The sequence below is a fragment of the Hemitrygon akajei genome, chromosome 31 (assembly GCF_048418815.1).
Source record: "Hemitrygon akajei chromosome 31, sHemAka1.3, whole genome shotgun sequence".
Taxonomy (NCBI): domain Eukaryota; kingdom Metazoa; phylum Chordata; class Chondrichthyes; order Myliobatiformes; family Dasyatidae; genus Hemitrygon; species Hemitrygon akajei.
The window spans coordinates 17319449-17336136 of NC_133154.1; the positions used below are offsets into that span (position 1 = coordinate 17319449).

At 39.2% G+C, this 16688-nt stretch overlaps 1 protein-coding gene across 5 annotated transcripts in view; it reads right to left on the reverse strand.

Annotated features, from left to right (window-relative positions):
* LOC140719010 (putative RNA-binding protein Luc7-like 2) overlaps positions 1 to 5055 on the reverse strand; it is a 59602-nt gene extending 54547 nt beyond the window's left edge. For 3 of the 5 annotated variants that reach the window (XM_073033323.1, XM_073033322.1, XM_073033324.1), the window contains exon 1: positions 4802 to 5055. In XM_073033323.1, coding sequence (XP_072889424.1) covers positions 4802 to 4862 — 61 coding nt within the window. In that variant the 5' untranslated portion in view covers positions 4863 to 5055. Of the gene's footprint in view, positions 1 to 3098; positions 3176 to 4801 lie in introns of those variants that run through there. The other 2 variants (XM_073033328.1, XM_073033327.1) reach the window with 1 other exon arrangement.
* Between the last annotated feature and the right edge of the window lie 11633 nt (positions 5056 to 16688).

The window sequence follows — 16688 nt, forward strand, 5'->3', positions numbered from 1 at the left end:
ATTGGAGATCATCGTAGATCAGCCATGATCATATTAAATTGTGGATGGGTTCAAAGTGCTAAATGGTGTGCTCTTGCTCATACGTACAACATGCTGTACGTGGTGCTTCGACCCCAGCATCTGCAGTGCACTTTGTGCTCCTGCTCATTTTTTCTTGCGTTTTACTGGAAACACAAGAATGAAGACAGGCAGCATTTTGGCTGATTCATACATCTTTCCTTTCTCCTTTCAATGTCCCTCACATTAACTGACATTCAATAACTCCTTGTATTTTCTTGATAGATTGCCTAAAATAACTATAAATATTAAGTAAACTAATCCTAAAAGATGTGCTGGCATTGGAGAGGGTCCAGAGGAGGTTCACGAGAATGATTCTAGGAATAAAAGGGTTCACATATGATTAGTGTTTGATGGCTCTGGACTGTACTAGCTGGAATTTGGAAGGATGACAGGGCATCTTATTGAAACCTATTGAATACTGAAAGGCCCAGGTAAAGTGGATGTGGAGAGGATGTTTCTTGTGGTGGGTGAGTCCACAGACTCCTCAGTTAATAGCAAGGGTCCATTGCCTAAAAAAGGTTGGGAACCCCTGGAATAGAGTAATGTCCATTTAGAACAAATTGAGGAGGAATTTCTTTAACCAAAGGGTAGTGAATCTGTGGAATTCATTGCCTCAGTCAGGTGTGGAGGCAAGTCACTGGGTATATTTAAAGCAGAGGCTGATAGGTTTGTGATTGGCCAGGGCTTCAAAGGTTACAGGGAGAAGGTAGAAAATGGGGTTGAGCAGGATAATAAACCAGGCATGATGGAATAGTGTAACATACTTGATGGGCTGAGTGGTCTAAATCTGCCTTACATCTTAAATATTAAGAAAAATATTTTGCTCATCTGTATATTTGTTCACTCTGAGCAGAACCTTATTATCGTGAAAGTCCTTTTTTTTCCCCACTCTTAAGATATATCTTTGGGTTAAAATGCTAAATTTTGTGCTGAGCAAATATAACTACACCTTCCTACTTGAATCAAGTTCTAATGTAGAGGAAATTAAAAATTGAAACAGATACAAAACTGCCTTTACAAATTCAGCACTTGCAATGGAACAGAAATCTCCCTCTTGATTGCTACAATTTAATTCAAGTTGAGAAGCAACCAAACTAAATACTCCAGTGAAATTTCACATGATGTGTGAATACATGACCAATATTGTATAAAAGACTGCAGACCCTCTAATATACTGCATCATCTTATACTAAGAGTCAATCCAATATTAAGACACTCACATGCAATTACCTGTTTACTCAGAACAAACGTGCCATTATTTGGATTTAACTCCAAGAAAGGCCAGGCCAAAGTTACTTTAAATCTTTTGTTCTAAATAACTTGAACGTTATCCTGCTGGTCAGTAAACGTATTTTGTGAAATGTTTTTCATTTATTAAAGATAACTTGAACATTTTAACCCAAATAAACCAAAAGTTTCAAATTACAGAAAAAAAAGACTTTGGATTCTGGTGGCAAGCTCTACAAAGTTGCGTGGCCATGCTTTGTCAATCAATTTTCAGCATTGCTGGTTGAAAAGATTTGGAGTAAAAATGCTTAAAGAAAAGATCAGTACTGATAACTTCATTCAGACGTACTTGGATTACAAGATTTGGACTTTTTTTTTGGATTATATCCATTATTAGCAGAATATGGAAATCCCCTTCAATGATTAAGTTATTTAAATAGGAACCCCTATTATTTAGGGGACAAATCAACCTCGCTGCCGATATCCTGGTATTCAAATTAACCTCATTGCCCAAATCATAGTACTTACAACACAAATACTCAATTTTCATAAATACCTCCCACCATCTCTCACAAACATTTCCTATACAATTCCAAAAAAATAGAATACCCGGTCTCATACCTCATTTTCCAATAGTTGAGCACCCTAAATACATTTCACAGATAAAACTGTAATTTACCTGTGCATCGTTCAATTTCATATTATACAATTGCTGCTCACAAATTAGTCTCCTCCACAATGGTGAAAAACCAAGCACTGATTATTGGATGACTGTATTTGAACATATCAGTTCATTCTGTAAGTTTTGGTTCAGTGGCAACTTAATTCTTACCACTGTTACCTTGACCATCTATCTTTTCTAATAAAATGCAACACATGTTTAAGAACTAGCATTACACCTTTCAACAAAACACAACATATTATGCTACTAGTTTTAAAATCCACCAAATCGCTTTGCACTGTATATAGACCCATATCTTTGTGAACTCCTTCAACCATCATCAAGGACCATCAAGGTCTTGCTCTCTTCTTGCTGCTGCCACTGGAAATGAGGTTTAAGAGCCTTAGGTCCCACATTACCAGGTTCAGGAACAGCCATTACCCTTCAAACATCAGGCTCCTGAACCAGAGTGGATAATTTCACTCAACACTGAACTGATTTCACAACCTATGGAGTCACTTTCTAGTACCCTACATCTCACGTTGTCAGTATTAATTTCTTATTATTATTTTTGTTTTGTATCTTTCGCATATTGGTTGGTTGTCAGTCTTTGCACTTAGTTTTTCAATGACTCTATTGTATTTCTTAAATGCAAAAAAATGAATCTCAGGGTAGTACATGGTGACATACGTTATTTTGATTTTAATAATTTTAGTTCGAACTTTGTCTTTTACATTTTCCCTACTGTCAAAATCTCTTCAGCCTTTCATCTTATCACAGCCTGCCTTGTTCCTCCATTCCCTTCATATTATTTACTAACATTTCCAGCTCCAAAACTCATCCACATAAAAGATTCTGTTTCCCATTTCACTAAAACAATCTGGCATATTTTTCCAGCATTTTATGATTTGATTCTTGTAATCTAAGTCAATCGAAGAAGTTTTGAAAAAAACTTTATTTTTATGCAATGCTATGCATCTTCAGAGCATCTTCATGTCCCCTCATAAACCTGCCTAGTAAAGAACCAACTTTTCTGGTAGTGTACTGATACTTAGGTGATTACATTTTAACCTAATAGTTCCCATGTAACATAATCTTCAGTAGTGACAAACTGATGGATTTATGGTGACTTGAAAAGAGGGACTCTCACCACTTCAGCTGTGTGTGTGTTAAATTAGTTCCCTCATACCGTTGGTAACGCTTCTCCAAGCCATTTCCCCCAGATGTCTTCAGCACTCACTGTTTAAACAAAGATTTAAAAAGACAAAAGAAATACAGAAAAAAAATCAAAGGGATATCAAAGTTGATCCTAATCCTTACTAGCAGGATGATTTGATTAAAAAATGTACTGATGATGAGATACACACTTATGTTTGATCAAACAACAAGTATGGCATACAATGCTGCAGAAAGCAAAGAATCACACAGGACAGCCTCCATATGTATGGTATAAGACTGTAGTATTGAACTTGATAGAATAAATCACCTAGGAATGATTAGACAGATACAATTGAGACAAATATACTTTCTAAATGAATGAATCTTAAGCATTATGTGAGTCTTCAAGGTCGATTCCATTCATGAAATAGTTCCAAAAGTACTTAAACCTTCCCCCCCCCAGCTGCTTAACATAGAATGTATCTATTTGTGCATCTATAAACTCTATAACCACCAAAAGCAACTATCAGTATTGATCAATAGACAGCACACCCTACATCACAGATACTGCATGAAAATGACAGGATTGATGGGAGCAGTTAGATAGAAACTGGGATAACTGGGAAATATGGTGGTATCAAATAAATCATAAAATCCATAGTGAACTACTGACAGGCAAAGCCCTCCCCACAATTGAGTACACTAACGAGTAGCACTGCCTTGAGAAAGCAGCACAAGGACCCCACAATCCAAGCCATGTTCTTTTCTCGCTACTATCATCAGGCAGGAAGTACAGGTGCCTAAGGTCCCACACACCAAGTTCAGGAAGGTATTACCCTTCAACCACCACTGTGGATAACTTCACTCTCCTCGACTCTGAACTGATTCAACAACCTTACAGACTCACTTTCAGAGACTGTACAACTCATGTTCTCCGTATTATTTATTTGCACAATTTGTCTTGCACATTGGTTGTCAGTCTTAATGCTTTTCTTAAATTCTATTGTATGTCTTTATTTGCCTGTAAATGGTTGTAAGTAAATGAATCTCAAGGTAGCATATGGTGACATATACTACACATAAGTACTTTGATAATAAACTTTGACAATAAACTTTGACATTTCAGTTGCGAAATGCTTTGTCGCAGATTTGGACTGTTTTCATTGTTTTTCCTTCAATCTGTTAATAATTTGAATTACTCAGCTCAACTGAAGAATACTGGTGAATTACTACGATGTAAATCCCTCTTTTTCAGTGCTATAGTTCTTAAACGCTAAATGACTCAAACCCCAAAATAATTGAGAGAACGGAGAAAGTCCCACCCATTTCAAACCAATTGGCTCGCTTCAACCTCCACAGAAGCCAATCGAAATACAGCTACTCGTCTCAAATCCCGCCATCCTGCAAAAGACAAACGACGTTTCTTCATTTATTGGACAATCTGGTGGTCAATCAGCAAATGGTCTCCCTTGACTGGCCAAGGCCACCACCGATCCACGAGAACTCAAATCCCATTGGCTAATGGTACCCATCAATCATTTGAAGTGAGGCGGGGAGAGAACAAGAGTCAGGACTTCAGCTTCTTCCACCATATTGGCCGGATTCTCATAGCGGACATGTTACACCTATTCATACGGAAACATCGACATTAAATTCAAACAAAATAAGGACAGGTCTCACCACTCACGCGCTTACCGTCCCTAGATGTGCCCATGAGCTGGTCAAGCATGGCTCTCATTTGGGCCTGTGCCGACATCTTTCTCTTTTTAGAAGATCCGAGACACAGATAAAGTCAGAGACACTTGCTTGGTTCCGCGGTTGGGCGCACAGCTGCTCGGTGTTAACGCGAGAGACGCCTCCGGTTCGCATCGAGTTATTTTCCGCCTTCTTGTTTTGCTCGATCTAGGCTGCCTCGTCGCGAGCCTCCCGCCGGAACTGACGTCACCGCCAACGGCGGCGGCTCGTGACGCGGCACGGACCAAGTTCAAAAATTGCCAAGAGGCGGGAGGAGAGGCTGCATTGCGCGCAATAATGAGACTGGCGGTGTTGCCTCAACTCCTTCGTCAAAGTACCGAGCAAAGCTTATTTTTCCGGAACGACCCTGCATCTAAACGTGGCATATCCCTTTTTTTTTGGGGGGGGGGGAACGAGAACGGCATGAAAAGAGGAAATTATGTCGGCATAGAGGAAATTCCTCACGAAATGTCCTTAAGTGACCTGCATGATCCAAGTTCCCGCATTCCCCACACAATTTCCCGACCTACTGAATATAAATAGCATTCACTGAAAGACAAAATTATGCACGGCTCGAAATCTGAAACCAGCTGATGCTTGGGACCTTTCATCAGTCTGCCGAGTTTATTGTCATCTGAGGTGCAGGTACAATGGAAAGATTTGCCTGCAGCATTACGGGCACGTAGGTACAGACTACACGCAGGATAAAAATTACAACTCATGTTTTGGATCCGAGGAGAGCAAATTCCTCTGTTCAGGAATACCACGTCATTGATTCCAGCAACCTTCCAGGCTGCCAACAGTTGCAGCTTTCTGCATTTCGTCCAGCTTTGAAAGTGCATGAGGGTCGTGAGAGGAACACTGGACCGAACAGAAAGGAAAGGCGTTAGTGAATGGTTGTCATCTGGAGTGCAGGGTGAGGGTGGAGGCAGTTTCATCAACAGCCTTCAAAAGGGTGCTGGATTAATATCCCCACCATAGATGCTGCCTGACTTACTGAGTTCCTACAGCATTTTATGTGTGTTGCACAGGGAGAACATGCAAACGCTGCATAGACCTGCTGAGCCAGGGTTTTGGGGAGGGACACCATCTGGTAATATATAGAGCCAGTACAAACCAGTGGGATGAATGGCCTCCTTCCATGTTGTAACTGTTTGATTCTATAACAAGTTCCTTCAAGACGGTTCCAAAGATTTTTTACAAATACGAGAGATTCTGCAGATGCTGGAAATCCAGAGTAACATACAAAATGCTGAAGGAGCTGTGCAGTCTTGGTGAAGGGGCTCAGCCTGAAACATCGACTGTTTATTCCTTTCTGTAGATGCTAGCTGACTGGCTGAATTCCTGCAGGATTTTCTATGTGTTATTCCAAAGATTTTTAGGAACAGTGTCTGGGGGGAAAAAATGTACCCATGCAGGTCAATGGTACTAGGCAGTTTAATGGTTTGGTACAGACTAGAGGGGCTGAAGGGCCTGTATTTCTGCTATATTTTTATATGACTAATTATAATGGTTTTCAGTTAATGCTTTATCAACTTTGTAATCCTTGATTGTTTTATATTATATAGATAAACAGAAACTTTATTGATCCCAAAGGAAATTACAGTGTCACAGTACCATTTCAGATGCACAGATATAAAGTAGAAAGAATAAAAAATAAGTTATCACAAACAGTCTAACAGGAGGGAGGCATCACTTCGCCAGCTATAGGTTGACTCATTATAGAGCCTAATGGTGTGTGTAGTGTGTAGGTCTCTGTTAGTCTCGATAGACCATGGATTTGCACCTTGGAAAGTTTCCAGTGCGCAACCCTGGGCAAGGTTTTTTTTAAAATGGAAGACCGGCAGTTGCCCAAACTGCAAGTTTCCCCTCTCCACACCACCAATGTTGTCCAAGGGAAGGGCATTAGAAGCCTAATGGTAAGAAGGTCCTCATATGGTGCACTTTGGAGCAGTGCAGTTATCTTAGTCTATCACTAAAAGTCCAGTCTATTAGTCTATCTTCAAACAAAATAAATTGAAGGGGATAAGTTCAAATCCATCCCATCCTAATGATGGGAAAAATGTTTAGAAACCGGCAAAGAATGACCAATGATGGGAATATTGAAACTGGGAGTTATCTAGAAAGATGGCAGAGCCATGTGCAAAATGTAAAGTACCCAGTGATCCTCGATCACAACCTCCTTCTGAGTTCCAACTAGCGCCTACCTTCATGCTTCACATTTTATGACATGAAGATGCAATTGAAGCTTAGGTGACAATTCAGGTTCTGGGGCCTTGACGATATTCTGGCTGTAGTGCTGATGACTTTAGAGTTTGCTATCATTTATTCAAAATTCAAAGCTGATCCTAGTTTCCTCCTGATTCGGATCAGAATTAGAATCACTTTATTGGCAGTATGTGAAACATTACCAGAATTAATTGTGGTTCTGTGTCAAGCTTAAACACAGGACAATGCCACAACAGACAACACAACAGCAACCACAATTTACAAGATAATAGTGCAAACAGCTATGAACAATCAACAAGTAGCACAAAAGTCAATAATCAATTTTAAATGAATGTGAACGTATGAATGGACTAAATTATTATCAACAGAACAAGGAGAGCAGGAAAGACCAGGATGTTGTGCAGTGCAGTTCACTTTATCAAGTCTGAATATCCAGAAATCACAGCCTTAAATATTCTCTACATCAACATCCAAGGGTCTCTAATATTAAAAATTCTAAAATATACAAATCTTGTGAAGAAATTACCTCATAGCAAACCTAAGTAGCTCCATAGAAAAGTCAGAATGGCAGTGGAGTAGATAGTGCTGCTTCATCAACTCGGGATTCATTCTGACCTCAGTTGGTGCCTGTATAGACTTTGCACATTCACTCTTTGGGTTTTCCTCGATGCTCCATTTCCCCCCCACATCCCAAGAATATGCTGGTTGCAAGCTTAATTGACTGTAAATTGCCTTAGCATGGTGGGGGTGGGGGGCAGGGGAGCTGATGGGCACCTGAGAGACAATAGGTCACTGAGAAATAACTGTGGGAATTGGATCATTCTGTTACTGGCCATTTGAGTAAAGGCCCATTTTATTCAATCCTTCAAGGGATAATTTACACCCACGTAACTTGCACAATGTCTACACAAAGACAAATATATCTTCCCTTCACTGTGCATACTAAGACCATACACAGTACTTCATGATAATCCCATCTAATTTTACCATTACTGCGAGACTTATTTACACTTCAACCAATGTTCCCTCTAATTTGTAATGACCAGTGTGCACAAAAATCTTGTGCAGAGCAATTTTTTACCCAATGACAACAACATGTGCACACTGAATTTTTAAATGGAATTATACCTAAAGCTATTTTAAGGATAATAAACTTCGAAGTTCAGTTGTTCGTTGTTTAAAAGAAATAAAATAATACACATAGATAAGTCTTATTTTTCATATACTATACAATAGCATTAATAATATCAATCTTTTCACATGTTATTAAAGTTGTTTGAAATGGTCAATGAGGGATTTCTCACTGCTCATATATGATTTGCTTGCTAAATGATGCTTTAAAAAGTCAAGTTTCTAAACATCACTCCACTTCTTCCCACTTGCAACATGACAAAACACACAAGTAATGCCAACTTCTGTATTGTACATAAATATTTCTCGTAGCTGCACGTTCCTGAACTCACGAGCTTTCGGTGTAGCTGTTTTTGCTGCTTAATTAAGCCGTTCTTCTTTATATGATCTAGACTTCTTTTGTGATTCATGCCCTTGGCTTCTTTGGAGCTCAACATAGTGAATCAATCATTTCTTCAGTAAAAAACAGAGTAAATAAGCCAGTTCTAAAATCTGCAGACAAATCATCACAAACTCCCAAGTTGTCAACGTTGTCCACATCAGAAACCGGAAAAGGAAATAAAATTGTGTACAATCGTGAAATATACTTAGCCTGCCAACAAGGTAGAGAGTGACAACTTTTTGTGCACCTTTTTATTTCCTTTGTGTACTAGTAGCAAAAGATGTGTGCACACGCTCACCTTAGAGGGAACGTTGACTTCCACCTTCTTGCATAAAGACTATTGTCCCATTTCTCTTTTAAAATGTATGTTTCTGGAGGTAATTCTGTGCACTCGAGGTTATCTAGCACATGCAGACCTCTTACAACAGCATTTTAAATTTTCTTTCAAAATGAATTTCTCTCTAACATTCTAATTTGCACATTCACTTAATCTGTCTACATCTCTCTACAGATCTTTACATCCCCAGTGTAATTACTCCCATCTCTGCCTAGAAATGGCTCAACTCATGGGTTCTCAACCTTTTTTATACCATGGACTGGGGGGCCAGTAACTTCAGGTTGGGAACCCCTAGTCAAATTCATTTTAATATTTGTGGAAGATCTTACATTTCTCTTGCTGGTTTACTTACGTAGCTATTTATTCACAAGTTAACAACTCACAGCAAGTTCAAATAATCTTCCCAATTCTCAAGTTTACAGTTTTCTTACCAACTTGCTTTTTATTGTAACCTAGTACTATTCTTAACTCTAGTTAATTACTTCATAAGATCATCACATAATGCTGGACACAATAAAAATTTTTTTATTGTTTATGATAGTCTGCTTGAAGCTGAACACAAATATAATTTCAGACTACTTGTATCACATAGGAATCTGGAGAAAAACTTCTATTGAATATAATGTGTTTAATTGCATAACAGTGCTAACGCTTTGCAATAGTTCAACTAAGCTAAAAATGTGTTGTTGATTATTTTTGATTTTACTCAGTGTCTAAGGCTTCTTGCTTAAGTGTCCAACAATAATCACCCAGCATTGATGGACTCCAGTTGCCCTGATACTGTTTCTCCATGACAGCAATGTCTGGGTGAAACCTTTCTCCATGCTCGTCACTGACAGCGCCAAGATTTGCAAGGAAGGAGACTAAATGGGAATGCAGAAATGCACCTTTAGTGGTCTACTGCACTTCATGGTTTTGTACGCTTGAAACACGTTGTCAACCAGCTGCACGTAGTTTAGTGCTCTGCAGTTGCCAAGAAAACTTTCAACTACATCCTTGAATGACTTCCACGTGATTTTCTCCAGGCCTATGAGAAGTTCTTTGAACTACCTGTCATTGATGACCAGTGAATTGTAGACCAACAAAAATGCCTTCCTTAATCTTGGCATCAGTTATTCTGGAAAACATCTGTCTCAAAAATCATAGAAACATAGAAACCTACAGCACAATACAGGCTTCCTTGTTCATCACCTTCACAAGATTTTTCATAAACCCCAGTTTTATGTGAAGAGGAGGCAAAAATAATTTTGTTGGGTCTACAGGTGGATATGTGCCACACTTTTCTACCCTGAAAGCAACTGCTTATGGAGTGGCCAGTCCTTTTGAGCTGTCCCATTTGTAAATGAAACAACAGTACTTGGTGTATCCAAGCTGCTTTCCTGGTAGCAGCCTTTCTAAAACCTGTCCTGCCATGCAGCATTCATCCTGACTAAGCATGCCTGGGCAAGATAGAAAACTTTTCGGCTTACTTTGTGGGCAACATTTTAATTAATTTGAATTATGAATTGAAATAACTAATATAGGCAATTTCAAAACAATAGTGCGTGTTAGGGAAATTTCATGGTGATTTTCATGATCAGCAGCCCAAAATTCATAAGATACACCCGAAAGTATTCAGGAAGCAAAATCTTTGTTGTCCAGTGTAATTACACACCATTCAGTTCCATTTGTAATGTTTCCTGTTGTGCCTCTATACTACGTAGTACAGCATGAGCGGCCATTCAGTGCATCAGGTCTGTGCTGTTTCCCAGGGGAACAATTCCATCATTCCCATTCCTCATTTCCCTGCAGTTCTGCAACTTATATACCCAGTATACTCATATCCCAGTAACTCTCCTTTTGATTTGCTACCACCAATCTGCACTAAGGGGCAATTTACAGAGCATGGCTGGAACATGGGAGGAACGCAGAGCACTCAGCAGAAATCCACATGATCATCAGCAGAACATGAAAACTCTACAGGTATCAGCTGAGATCAACATTGAACCCAGATCCCTTGAGCTAGAGGCAATAGTATTGTGACACTGTAGAATGAAACATAGATAACATGTAGACTAAGATGGTAGTACTGAACACTGTTTCCTCAAAGCTGCTGACTGTGCAGTAACTAAAATGCTTCTGTACACATAGCCTTTGTGCTTGCACAGCTGGATTTTTTGTTATGTGATGTTCATTTAAACTACTGTGCAGTTTTCAGGCTGTGTAAAAGTTTCCTGCTCAGATTTGGTCAGCTTTAAAAAAAATTAGAGGGAACATTGGGCATCAAAAGTACAATAAGGTGCTATATTAAGAGCTGTTTATTAATATTCATGCTGCCTGAGTCCAGGCAATAATCATGTCTAACCAGAACCTTTCCCTCAAAATTGAGTGGCCATGTCACCATTTGTATTATCTGTTTCGGGATAAGAATGGGAATGGAGGCAGTGGCTTACGCTATATGGGGCATCATCAATAAAACACCTTGTTTAAGGAAAAAAACATTAGTACGAGAAGCAGAACAAAGAAAGTTAACAAGGCTAACATCTGGAAAGGCGCACAAAACACTGCAGATGCTGGAATCTGGAGCAACACAGAAGATGTTAAAGGAATTCACAACATAGACTACCATTTCCCTCCATAGTTGTTGCCTGACCCACTGAGTTCCCCCAACATCTCTTGTGTTGCACCTAGAATCAGCAATTTTCTTATGAGGAAAGGCTAGATAGATGATGCTTATTTCGCTGGAGTTTAGAAGAAAGGCTGATGACTTAATTGAAACATGTTTGCTCCTGACAGGTCTCAACAGGTTGGACACAGAGGGGGCATTTCTCTTTGTGTATGAATCTGGAACTAAAACAGGAGATGCTCATTTAAGACAGAACTGAAGCAAAACATTTTCTCACTCGGGATTGTGATTTTTAAGAACTCACTTCCTTATAGAGGGGTGTAAACAATATTTGATAAGCAAGAGGGTGAGCAGTTGCTAGAGGTTGATGGTAATATAGTCGAGGTTACAATCAGATCATCGATCCTTCAATTATCTGAGGGCGTTTTGTTTTGTAGCTCTGAGGTTGCCATTCCTCTTTACTTTGTGGTATCTAGTTGCATTGGTCACTTGGTTACAAGAAAACAGAAACCAACAGAGTTTGGGGCATAGGTGATATTAGCAATGAATAGTTGCAAGTGAATAGTTTTCTTTGCTAAAATGGCAGCAATGTCATCACTGTCACATGAAACTAATCTACAGATCTCTTTATGCCGTCAATAGCTCTACATTGGAACAAGTTTAATTAGTTAAAGGAAATTTTGCAGTACTGGAATTCAGTGTTGCCTCATTAAATAGTTTGCTCTATCATTGCCTGGATCAGAATTCTAACATCATGCCTTTAACCATCCAGCTGCAGCTCTGAATTTTGCAATGAGTCACTTTGTCCAGCAATTGTACAAGTAATAGAAAGCTACTATTACAAATATTGTAACCATGAATTTGAGTGTTTAAAAAGAATAACATTGAGCCCTGTTATAGAAGAACACATTAAACTGGGTTTAACATGTTCAATAGGAATCCTTTGCTTTTGTTGTTTTTCAAATTAACTAAATTAGAGTAAGATGTGATCAACTAAAGGTGAGGATATTTGAATAATTGAATTGTCAACTCTGCAGATGGAGTCAATGGCAAATGTTCTTCTAAAATCTTGCCTGAGATAGAAGGACTTTCTTGTAAATATTCCCTCATCTTTGGAAGATTTAAAGTAGTATGTATTCTATGCTCCTAGGACATTTCAAAGCAAAATATAGGAACAGTGACACACACAAAATGTTGGAGGAACTTAGCAGGTCAGGCAGCATCCACGGAAATGAACAGTTGACATTTTGGGATGAGACCTGCTAATTTTCTTCAGCATTCTGTCTGTTTTGCTTTGGATTTCTGGCATCTGCAGAATTTCTTGTGCATAGGAACAATGAGTCAATTTGCACAGAAAAGTTTCCAAAATCTTTTGTACTGTTGGTTGAAGAATTAAATATCTTGTGACACCTAAAATATATTTAAGTCTATTTTGTGAGGGAATGGACCAATAAATAAGGGTTCAGAAGTAAGAGCAATGCAGAGTGTGGAAGAATGAGGCAGAGTGTAGTTAAAATTGTGAGAGAAGCTGTAGGCCTGCTCCCAAGGCTCCTCAACAGACTTGGGAAGGTGATCTGAGGTGAGATAAGGATTAAAAAATTTAGTGGCATAAGTATCAGACTTTCGAGGGAATACTAATCAGGGTATTGTAGACCACAAACCCCAGCTCTTGTGCAGTGCACAGAAAACAATTAGAACACTAATCACAAGCACAACTGATACAGGACAATGAGACAGGAGGATTAGACTGGTTGGAAGATGTTTATTACAGACTAGCTGACAAATGGACCAGTTGTTTTTTATGAGTGATTTGAGGAACAGGAGACTTCAACTGTGGGGTAGATTGAAGAAGGCAGGGTTGGGCTCTTTAGAGGAAATTTTAAGAATAGATTTGGAAAATCATGACAGATTTAGTAAGGATAGACAGAGTTGTTGTTCCCATCAACAGGTTAGTTGTGGAATGGGAGAAGATGAGTGCTAATAGGAAAGTGGGGTGCTTTACTCCTATCTGGCACAGACTCCATGGGCCAGTTAGCTCCTGATTGCCAAAACATGATTCGGCGTTGAAAGAATTTTTTCCTTGGTAAATGACAACATAGAACAATTAACCAAAATGTCATAAAAAGGTAAAGTAATGTGGACAGAAAAGAATTTGTTACAAAAAATTAGGTCAGTAGAACAAATTGCTTCCAGGGATTAATTTTAACTGGGTGGTCCATTCTTTAATCAGGAGTGAGAGACATGGTGGCATTGGGCTGTTCAGGCATACAAGGAATGTTCATAGGCTAGAGCTCAGCAGGTGACTCATGAGATCATTGTTATCAAATCAAAATCATATTTTCAAAAATCTGTTTGGGAAAGTACACTTCCTGTGACGTTTTACATTTTGGGTGGTAGTTATGTTTGAACTCTGATTTGCAGGAAGTAGCACGATGTCCAGAGAAAATATGGTTGATATTAGAATCCTGTTTATCATTGTCCTGGATGACTGAAGAGGTATTTGGATATCCAGACTTGCATCAAGATGGGGAGCACATTAGTGTAGACGGGAGAGGAAACTGGTCAGGGTCACTGATAGATTTTAATAAGTGGGCATGCTCTTCAGCAAGGTGGTACCCATCATCAACCTCTCCCACCATCCAGGACATGTCCCCTTCTCATTACTACCATCAGGGAGATAGTACAGGAGCCTGAAGACACACACTTAATATCTTAGGAATAACATCTTCCCCTCTGCTGTCAGATTTCTGAACAATTCATGAACACAATCTCACTATACTCTTATGCACTATTTAATTTTCATTGTAATACATAACAACTTTTTATGCCTTGCCCTGTACTGTTTCCAGAGAAGAGTAAATCTCATGGCATACAGGTATGTCAATGATAATAAACCTGACTCAGAATGGTAGATGGATTTCAATTTGGGAAGGTGTTTAGGGTCATTCATCTCATCCTGAATATTTTCTAAATATTTTTTAGCAACTGAAGGAAAAGTTATAAGGGTCTACATGTATGCAGAGAGCTGGTGAAATGGTACAGAGTAACTAAAAGCTGTGTGATGCCTTTATCAGGCTGCATGTTTGACACCTAGCCCCAAATTCAGAAAATGTTGCATATGTCATGATATTTGTTGTTTTTGTGGCAGCAGTACTATGCGGTAAATAATGTTTATCTAAAACAGTTAAATTAAAATAAGTAGTACAAAAAATGTGGTGAGTTAGTGTTCATGGGTTCAATGTCCATTCAGAAATCTGATGGCACAGGGGAAGAAGCTGTTCCTAAATCATTGAGTGTGTGCATTCAGGCACCTGTACCTCCTTCCTGATGGTAGTAACGAGAAGAGGACATGTCTTGCGTGATGGGGGTCCTTAACAATGGATGCCACAGTGACAGTGATGCAGCCAGTTATAATGCTCTCCATCATACATCTGTAGAAATTTCCAAGATTACCCCAAGGGTTGAGGCCTTCGACTTTTTTGGCGCAAGCCTTGGCATTCCTTCCCTGAATCTCACTGCCTCAATACTCTTCTATTTTTAAAAACCACTTTAATGACCAAACGTTTAATCACTTGCCCCAAACTCTCCACGACTTACTGCAAAATATTTTTCTATTTACAGACATGGCCTGACCTGCTGATCATTTCTAACATCTTTAAAGTAATAGTGTATTTTCCAATTTAGTGCCAAATTTTGCCTGCCAATGACGTACTGAAGGATTGTAAGAAGTTTATTACATTAAAAGATGCAAAACAAATGTCACAAAAGGGTTAGTGAGTTGTGGCCACCAGAACATGGTGGCACTTGCAGGTTGCCAGCACAATCTTCACCATCTTGATTTGATACAAAATGATGCATTTCACTGTACGTTTCGATACACTGTACATGTGACAAATGAAGTTAATCTTTATGTTTAAAAAGAGTGCCTGAATGAGCGGATGGAAAGAGAAAATTCCAAGATTCTGCTAGCGACATACGGCGGCATTTTGTAGGCAGCTTCCAGAACAACTAGATGTACATCTTCTGAACTACGATTACTGCAATCTGCAGCCTGTAATTTCCCTTTAAGAAATGTATTTTTGAACCAGCAAACTAGCAAATTTACGATCTCCTGAAGGACTTGGTGAACTTTACTCTTGAAAATGCAGGTACGGCCATCACTGGGGGGTGGAAGAGAGATACTGTGTTGAGGCTCGAGAGCAGAAAACAAACCTGTGTTCAGCTCCATTACTCCATGCTGATTAGGTGTCAAACCAGATTAAAGCATCTAAATCTAAGTGCCATCTGTCTGCACTTGACATGTCTCTCTCTCTCTCTCTCTTCTCGCTACTAACATCAGACAAGGAGGTACAGTCTTGATCCCACGCCGCCCGATTTGGGAGCAGTTGTTGCCATCGTGCTTCTGGAACAACTTCATTCACCTCAGCACTAAACTGAATCCACAGCAGTAGCTTGCTTTCAGGGACTATGCAGCTCATGTTTATGTATTACAGTATTTGATTACTTTTTTATTGTTTAGTTTCTCTTTCGCACATTGGATGTTTGTTGGTCTTTGTTGCGGTATGGTTTTTCATGGATTCTATAGTGTTTCTTTGTGGTTGCCTACAAGAAGACGAATAATAAATTTGAACTTTGAAGTGTGGAGGATGATGTGGGTGTCATTTGTCAATCTGTGTGGCTCTATCTTTTTCTCAGTGTTAATTCACACTTTGTGATAGAGGACTGAGCTACTGTATTTTGACCAATTGCTGACGGATGCAATCTCACCCTCAGCATAGAACCTCCTAATTCAGTGTATGACTCCCAATGTCCAGAGCTCCACAAAATGTAAGGTTAGAGAAATAGAACCACACTGTTCAACAGGAGACACATTGCACATTATATATCAGCAAGGCATGAAATGTTAATACATCACTAGGCACTTAAGAGACAACTGTTTCTGTGCAATGCTGAGGGGAATCATCAAATATTCCCATTTCAGACAACTACATCTGAAATCCACAGTCACATCCATGGAGGTTCAGTAAGTAGCATTGTTTTAAGATGCTTAAAAAATACATATTGAAACTCAAAAAAAAAATTGACAAACCTCGAACAGCAGACTCATCTGCAAGTATGATTTAAAGGCAGAGGCTTTAGCTGGCCTGCCTCACTCCCAACTACC